Here is a 9,036-nt window from a genome sequence, read left to right as displayed (position 1 = left end):
CAGGCAGGCAGGCAGGCAGGCAGGCAGGCAGGCAGGCAGGCAGGCAGGAAGGCTGGCTGGCTCTTTGGTAAATGAGATAAATAGAAGAGTCATTGTGGGAAATGAAGCTCTGCCTGAGACTTTAGGCCCTAGGCAGAGGAGAAGCTAAGCTGCCAGAGCAATTATTCGATGAGCTATTGTCACTGTGACTTCTAATCAATTGGGAGGGGAAGAAAGACAGGGGGGTTGGACAAGGAGCACTAAGGAAGAGCAAGCCAGCCAGGGCACAGTCTTTACAAGAGGCGGCAGGAGGCGGCTGCAGTGGGTCCCCTGCGCAGAGAAGGGGGCACTAGGAGGCGGCGCGGGCCCCGCCCCCTCCCCTGGCGGGCGCGGGCGCGAGACGCTGCGCGGCGGCAGCAGCGGGAGCGAGCGGCAGCTGTCAGGCCACCGAGGTCCAAGCTGCACTTGCTGCCCCACTGAGGACGAGGTGGCAGCGCGAGCCGTGACCGGGTCGCCGAGGAGCCAGGCTAGAGGCACGCAGAGCTGACCTGCCTGGCATCTGTAGCCCTGTCCTCTCTCCTCCCCATTGTGTTGGGTAAGGTGTCTGCGAGTGGGCTTGAAGAGGGGGCTAGGGCTGGCAGACCCGGGAGGCCAGGAGGTGGGGGGCCTGTGGGAGGAGGGAAAAAGGACAGTTTAGGTCATCGCTGGGGTGACTGGCACCTCAGTAAAGGGGCCTAGAAGCTGCTGAGGTTATAGTCCTGGGTAGGTGATGGTGGAAGGGGGCGTTGCTGAGTAATCTAGAGTGGCTGCCAGACCGGGCAGAGAGGCGCAGGGCTCCGTGGGGAGCGGGTGTGGTTCACTGAGCATGCGCCGCAGAATGGCTTTAGGAGCTGAGGATGAGGTGAGAGGACCTAGGTCTGAGGTAGTTGGGACTATGCGTGATATTTCACTTTTAAGCTCCCAGTATTAAAACCGTGTTCCTGATGTAAAGATGCCAAACATTCCTGGTCTCCTAAGGACATTTTTTTTATTAGTGTCCTGAAAACCTTTACTTTCAGGCAGCCTATTAAGGAAGACGTGGCCTGGGGACAGTGCCAAGTTCCTATCAAGTGTGTCTTTGGGCGTATTGGCTCAGAACTGTTACTAAGAGTGAAATATTAGACACGAATTTCCACATTGAACACTTCGTTGCATATGTGATATAAATGCAAGCGTGAAGTTAGAAATAGCATTTTGGTGGCATGACAACTATGGCATCTAGACTTTGTAGCATGGGTGTAGCTGATAACTGAGCTCTGCGAAGTAAATTGAGTGCGTCACAGGGCTTCCCCGCCGCTGTAAATCAACCCCCTTCCCAGCATCAGGTTGTATGAGAAGCAACCTACATCATTTAAATTAGAGGGTCTTAAAGATCAATTATTTCTTGTGTTGATTTTTACATACATTAAAGAAAGCCACACCCATTTCTTTAGTGCAGTATTTCTGAATATTATTTCAGGATTAGGCAGTAAACTGAATAGCCCCAACCAGCATGTCTCCACAAGATGGGCTTTGCTTACAGCTCCAGCCATGTCCCTTCCCCTGTGTAGACTTCCATCAAGGCCACTCTCATCCATTGTCTAACCCCCCTCTCTTCCCCCATGAAGCCCTGCAGTACACACCCCTGTAAAGACTTACTTCCTAACAACCTGTGCTACTGACTGTGAGCATCCTTCCACACCATGGAAACTGAACTGATGCTGCCAATTTGCTCGTGCGTCTTTTTTTCCCTCTCCATAACCACAATAACGTGTGATTTTAAAAGGTTCAAGCTTTATTTTATTGCCTCCGCTCCCAATCTCAAGCACCCCCCACTAAATACAGTAATTTTAATAAGCCCGTATGGGTGCAGACATAGCTGATTCAAAAGGTTTCCGGTGCAGACATAGCTGATTCAAAAGGTTTCAAGCGCACTGAAAGATAAACAACTATGAATATTGGTTATATGAATTTCCAATACATCTTATTATTCAAGATAATATTTAAATCAAAGCCAGATGTTTAGGAGTAAATATTGTAGTCCAAGGGCTGGAAATGTAGCTTAGTGGTAGAGTGTTTGATGCACAGTGCCCAGAGTTTGATCCCCAGTACCGGGGTTTAAAAGAAAAAGAAAAAGAAAAAGAAAAAGAAAAAGAAAAAGAAAAAGAAAAAGAAAAAGAAAAAGAAAAAGAAAAAGAAAAAGAAAAGAATATTTCGTTCAGATCTAGTTTGATATGGGAGCCATACTGAATTTCACCTTCGTGTTAGATATTTTTGTTGTTATCAAAAAATCCTTCTCACTGCTTAATGCTTTTTTCTTTTTATATTGGATCAAATTTGGCATTTCCTGGGGAAGGGAAGTTGAATTCATAGATTTTTATACTGTGCTGGTTCAATTCTGTTTGAATGTGTACTGACATATATCATCTTCATCTTCAAAAATAACAGGGATGACAGTATCCATTGAAAACAAAATAGATAACATTGTTTTTCTCTTTGATTTTGGCAGGGATGGAGATAATTTTGGAAATATATATTTATTGTAAAATGTGAATGTAACAAAAAGGAAACTGAAAATCTTCCATTGACTTTCAACAGGTGGAATTTCTGTTAAATACTGTCTGGAAAGGGATCCAGATGAATTAATAATTTGTATTTTTGGTTACACTATATGTGATAACTTTTGGATATCTTACAGGATTATGGATCGATTTTTGGCATAAATTCCAAGACATTAATTTGGGGGTATCTATTTAATCTATTAAATCATAAATATGTATTGCTTATTTTTATGATGGATTCTGGTACCACCTGCTGAAAAGGCTTCAAAAACATACACAACCAGATAACTCACTATTCAAAATTTTTGAATTAGTTGTGCATGAAAGGCAGACTTTTAAAAAAAGAAATCTGTTAACAACATCAAACAGTAAGACAATATCAACTGCAAATAATGAGAGGTTTTATTGAGACATAAAATGTAGACATGTTTGTGGGGTACAATATGATCACTTGACACAAATATGCAATGTTTAATGATCAAAGGGTAATAAATAATTGCTTCTATTTCCTTAAGTCTTACTGATTTCTATATATTGGGGACTTTCACAATCTGGGTTTTTTTCTATAAAGGACCCAATGGAAAAATTGTATTTTCCTTTTTAAAATGTCTAAATATTTTTATTACATTTGATCATTGACAATTCCATATAGGTATGTAATGCATTGTGATTATTCTCACTTTTAGTACTCTCTTATCTCCTTCCGATACCTGTCAAGCACTCACTCCTCTCTGCAAGTCCTTAAGTACTCCAGAATAGCCTTTGAACTCCTCTAGCTGAGTATGATCTTGAACCTCTGGTCTTCTCGAGTTCATTACCTAAGTGCTACAGTGGTACATATCTACCACCATGTCTGCTTTTATACGGCGCTCTGGGTCAAACTCAGGGCATTCAAATACTCTACCAATTAATTGAGGTACCTCCTCTTCTCATTATTTTAAAAATATATAATCAATTGTGCTGAGCAATAGTTATCCTACTCTCTCTAGTGTGAAATAGAACTCTCCTGAGAATCCAACCCAGAATCCCATACACATTAGATATGTTCTCCCACCAGTGGGTTCTATCCTCAGTCCCTATGGTGAGATTGAAGCTTAGATGTTTATTTGTAAATCCCTTATGGGCAAATCCTTGTCTTAAACTTTTCCAAAGAAGTCTATATCCATTGGGTGTTCAGTGCTAAAACTTTACAAAATAGATTGGGTGAAGAGAAACCAGAGGTAGGAACAGAAAATCTAAAAGGCTCACATAACTTAGATGCAATAAGATGTTGGCTAAAGGGCAACAGATCCATGCATAATGACAAATGCCTGCAACCCCACCTACTTTGAAGCATGGATTAGAAAAAAGGTAAACACACAGCAGGGCACTTCTGCCCCAGGCTGCATCTACTCAGTGCCGTTAATCAACTTTAGATACAAAACCAACAACCACCATTCTCCAGTATACTCCAGTGGGAATCACTGAGCTAGTTAACGGCGGCACTCTTGGATCAATTCAATTGTTATCTCTACTCTTTTACAACAGAATAAGCCAGATCCTTGCCTCTCAAGCCCCCAGTTTTAAAAAATGGGGTGTTCCTTGATTTATAATCCTTCTTGTTTATGCTGTGTTCTTTGATTTATAATCCTTGTTTGCTCAATAAAAAGACAAAAAAATTTTTAAAAAAAGAAAAAAGGATAAATTTCTTGAGACCATAAGTCTGACACCAGCCTGACCAGCACAGCAAGATTCTAATTTTAAAAATAGAGGTGGAAATAGAGGAGTAGAAATTGGTATTTGGGGCTAAGTCAGCAGGATTTAGTGACTAAAGGCAAGGAGACCAACCTGAAGTGTGTATCATTCTACCTTTAGCAATAAATGGGTATTAGCAATGGTGGGGAAAGATATGCAGGAGCGGTTCTCAACCTGTAAGTCATGACCCCTTTGGTGGGGGAGGTCAAAAAAACTGTTTCACACGTGTTGCATATAAAATATCCTGTATATCAGATATTTACATTATGATTTATAACAGCAAAAAAATACATTCAGGAAGTAGCAATGAAAATAAATTTATGGTTGGGTGGGGGGTTACCACAGCATGAGGAACTGTATTAAAGGGCTGCAGCACTGGGAAGGTTGAGGACCCCAGAAACAAAGGATCACCTTGATAATGACAAGGACATACAGTAAGCATTCAGTGCTTTCTCAAACATCAGTAGAAGGATTAGACCTGAAGTTCCTTTCAGCACTTTCAAGAGTCTATGCAGATGCTTAGAAATTGTTAGGGAACCAGGCATTGCTACACATTAAAGATCAAGGAGGAACTAATATCTTCACTAAACAAATACATGGTATAGCAGCAATGAAGACTCTCCTTGATCTTTCCCCCCACAGCATATAGTTTATTTACCTACAGTTACATGTGCACATTACCAACTAGAGAACTCTCAAATTGTCATTAATACTAATCATTATTCCTGGAGGTGGGCATTGTTTCCATAATTACTGTTTTAACCCATCTATTGAGTTTATCCACAGCTAGAGTAGTGAGTTATTTAATGATGTTAACACCTGTTTTCTAGGTACCATTAATACCAGTCATCTATAGTTTACATAAGTGTGTATTTCCTTCTGTTGCTTTTAAAAATGAGAGTTGAAGAGTTTTGAACTACAAAATTATATTATAGACTAGTATTAAAAATGAAGTATGAAGTGGGAACATAGATCAGTGGTTGAGGACTTTTCTAGCCCACTGAAGCCCTATGTCCCTCCCAGGCATATCAAAAGAAAAAAGGGGAATGACAAAATGTGCTAACATATCTGTTTCACCATGTTTTATCATTTCAAGAAATATTTGCCACTTAAGCTTGTTCTACAGACAGAAATTTGAAAGCAGAGAAATGTGGACAAAAACCAAGCAGCAGAAATGGTAGAAAATTTAAGATTCTAAAGAGTAGATTTAGCCTAAGGAGGAGGATAAAGCTTACTAACTTAGGAGGCATTGCTGACATTTTAGTTACTGGTTTAGATAGTTAATGAACACCTGATTAGCTTTGCCAAACAAAGTAACATATTAAAACAACTTCTTCATTCTGCTACAAGAAAGCATACTTAACAAGCATAGGAATTATTTGTCTTTTTGGATCACTATTCTGGTTTTGCTTCCTTAAGATATGCCACAATTAAGTATTAATGTTAACCAAATGTGTGTGTTTCAGTAAGGACAACTAAATGTTAAAATTCCTGTTCAGTAATGATCGTGAATACCTGCAACCTCCATCACTCAGGAGGGTTGTGGCAGAAAAATCAGGGGTTCAAGGCCATCTCTAGCTACATAAAAAGCTCTAGAACATCTTGGGCTGCACGGAGAGACTTTGTCTCAAATAAAAAACCTAATCAAACAAAAATCTTGTGTTCAAGACAGATAACATCAAATAATCAATAAAATAGTTAGCTAAGAAAGCACACTGTAAGTCCATAAACAGTAATAATTTCTTCTCTGATGTGGAATCAATTGAAGACAGCCTTGAGGCACATTGCTGAGTTGCCTGGGAGTTTTTGAGATGGGAATGTAGGTAGGTAGAAAGGGAAGAAAAAGTAATCTCCAATTTACCTGAAATTCCTCTGCTTTCATTCTTCCAAACTTCACTTCTTGGAATGTCACCTATTTTCTTTGATTTACTTTTTACTTTGAATAAAGAATTCAGCAGAATGACAACACAAACAATTTTTTGAAAATCACCCAAAACACAAACTAACTAGGGTAAGTTGAAGTTTAGGTAATATAGTTATTTTGGTCACACTAAATACCTGCAACATTTTGAACTCTTGAAAGTATTGGGGAGAAGAATTCTCCACAGGTAACTTGAGATTGCTATGGAACTTCTCCCTGAATGGAGTATGGAGTTTTCCCTAAAGACTTATTTTATTGTACTTATTTTATTGATTATTAAAAAATTATAGATTATTAAAAAATCTGCTTCTCGTTGTTTTTTAGAATCCTAATAAAATATAAAGCAACAAAAAGGACAAAGGAGAAGGTTGAAATTGTGAAAAGAAACCTAACTAGGTAGGTATATCATGAGATTATGCTATGAATTTTGATATTCTGCATTTTCACCTGTTAAAAGTGAATATTTATAAATAGAATACATTTCAAAATAATTTTAAAAGCTATTACGGTTTCAATTACTGTTTAAATGTGTGTGCTATCTGAATCCCTTCTGCACACACTTGTTTGATCAGGTTAGGTTTCCTTCTTTTGAGGCCCTTGCATAAATATTACCAGATTAATATCATTATTGTTGAGTTTCCACTATAGACCTAGTGTAGCAGGCAGTACTTAACAGAATATTTTATTTTAACATGTATTTTAGGTAGCCATGTATAAATATGTTGGGTAGATGTTAAGAGAAGTACTTTGTGATTCCCAATGTTTAGATTTTATCATGTATTTTCATATTATTGCTTTGGTGGTAATTAAACTTAAATTCAAATACCTATAATATCCTCTTTTGAATAATGTCTGTTACATTGATATTAGTCAACTGTTAGAAGCTTAACTGTAATTGTACATGAAGAAATATTATATAAGATCCATTTATTAGCTGGGCGGTGGTGGTACCCACCTTTAATCCCAGCACTTGGGAGGCAGAGGCAGGCAGATTTCTGAGTTCGAGGCCAGCCTGGTCTACAAAGTGAGTCCCAGGACAGCCAGGGCTATACAGAGAAACCCTGTCTTGAAAAAAACCAAAAGAAAAAATCCACTTATTAGAGCATCCATCGCAATACAAGTATAATGGGAATAAATGCTTAGAGAACGTCGTTGAACTTTTTCTCTTTTCCATATTCTTGGGTCTGCTCTAAGTGGGACCCAGATCTCAACTGACAAAATCAAGAAAACAGCTTATATACCTTTTAATAACACCCAGGTCCCTCAAAAGCAAACATCTCAAGTAAGTTTCATGTTTGCATCTCATTTGGAACTGTCCAAACTGGAAGCCAATATGGCCATATATTTGAGTGGCATACCTGCTCTAGGCTCCCTCACCTAGAATAGTGTCAGGACTGAACAAATTGTGGAGCCATCTGCTAGCTGGTTTGCTTATGGCATTCAGCCTTTCCTTGCCCAGGTAAGACACCTCCTCAGAAAAAAAGAATACTTTCCCCCCATTTTGCTAAAAGAGTTTTCTTTCTGTGTTTTAAGTCAAGTAATGATTGGGTAAGAACATTGTCAGGGGCCTCATAATTCAGGGAAATTTGCTATGAAGTTGATTTGTTTTGGGTTTAACCATTTCCCTTCCTACCTGTTCATGTATTTTCAGGTTCTTTTGTGTGCAGATTTCTCCCTGTGTGGTGCTGCAACATGAGTGGGAAATCCCTTCTCTTAAAGGTCATCCTCTTGGGTGATGGAGGAGTTGGGAAAAGCTCACTTATGAACCGTTATGTAACCAACAAGTTCGACTCCCAGGCTTTTCACACGATAGGGGTAGAGTTCTTAAATCGAGATCTGGAGGTAGATGGACGCTTTGTGACCCTTCAGATCTGGGACACTGCGGGGCAGGAACGTTTCAAGAGCCTTAGAACACCATTCTACAGGGGAGCCGACTGCTGCCTGCTAACCTTCAGTGTGGATGACCGGCAGAGCTTTGAGAACCTTGGTAACTGGCAAAAAGAATTCATCTACTATGCAGATGTAAAGGACCCAGATCATTTCCCCTTTGTGGTTCTGGGTAACAAAGTAGACAAAGAGGATAGGCAAGTGACCACTGAGGAGGCACAAGCCTGGTGCATGGAGAATGGAAATTACCCTTATCTAGAAACAAGTGCCAAAGATGATACTAATGTGACAGTGGCCTTTGAAGAAGCTGTTAGGCAGGTGTTAGCTGTAGAGGAACAGCTGGAACACTGTATGTTAGGTCACACCATTGATTTGAACAGTGGCTCCAAAGCAAGTTCGTCTTGTTGTTAGAGGTAGGGACTCTTGACAAGTGTGCAATAAGTTGGTCAGTCTGTTCTGTAAAAACGACTGTGCTCTCTGGTAGTATGCACACACACATACATACACACACACACACACACACACACAGAGGTACATGGAAGCATGCTCACACAGGCGATTGCACACACACAGGCACGCACACACACATACATGAAAGTATGTGCATGCACTCGATTGCATACACACACACATACACACAAACACACATGAAAGTAAAAGATAATGTTCTGTTTTTGAAACAGAACCTTTCAAATTGAAGTTGTAAAGCGGTTTTTTAAAAAGCTTTATTGAGCCAAGTGTATTTTGCGTAATTCCTGCTATTTTTCCCTTCTTGTGTGGCTCAGGACATGTCAGAAAGTTTTAGTCCTGAGAGATTTAAGTATTTTTAATCACAGTTTAAACCTAGAACCCAGCCGCATGAAGGAGTGAAAGAGCTTAAAGTGTTCCATTAACCAGCTAGCAAAGGCCACCAACTCTTGCCAAGCAATTCATTTC

At 39.8% G+C, this 9,036-nt stretch overlaps 1 protein-coding gene across 1 annotated transcript; it reads left to right on the top strand.

Annotated features, from left to right (window-relative positions):
- The first annotated feature begins 414 nt into the window (after window positions 1–414).
- On the top strand, window positions 415–8,659 carry Rab9b (RAB9B, member RAS oncogene family). Its single transcript, XM_021188510.2, has 3 exons — window positions 415–574; window positions 6,538–6,609; window positions 7,865–8,659. The coding sequence occupies exon 3, from the start codon at window positions 7,906–7,908 to the stop codon at window positions 8,509–8,511; it is 606 nt and encodes a 201-aa protein (XP_021044169.1). The 5' UTR covers window positions 415–574; window positions 6,538–6,609; window positions 7,865–7,905; the 3' UTR covers window positions 8,512–8,659.
- Window positions 8,660–9,036: the final 377 nt, after the last annotated feature.

The sequence above is a fragment of the Mus pahari genome, chromosome X (genome assembly GCF_900095145.1).
Source record: "Mus pahari chromosome X, PAHARI_EIJ_v1.1, whole genome shotgun sequence".
NCBI classification, from domain to species: Eukaryota; Metazoa; Chordata; class Mammalia; order Rodentia; family Muridae; genus Mus; species Mus pahari.
This window is presented reverse-complemented; position numbering and strand designations above follow the sequence as displayed.

Excerpts from the sequence above, each read along its gene's own strand:
- Rab9b (XM_021188510.2), top strand. The coding sequence starts at position 7,906 with ATGAGTGGGAAATCCCTTCTCTTAAAGGTCATCCTCTTGGGTGATGGA.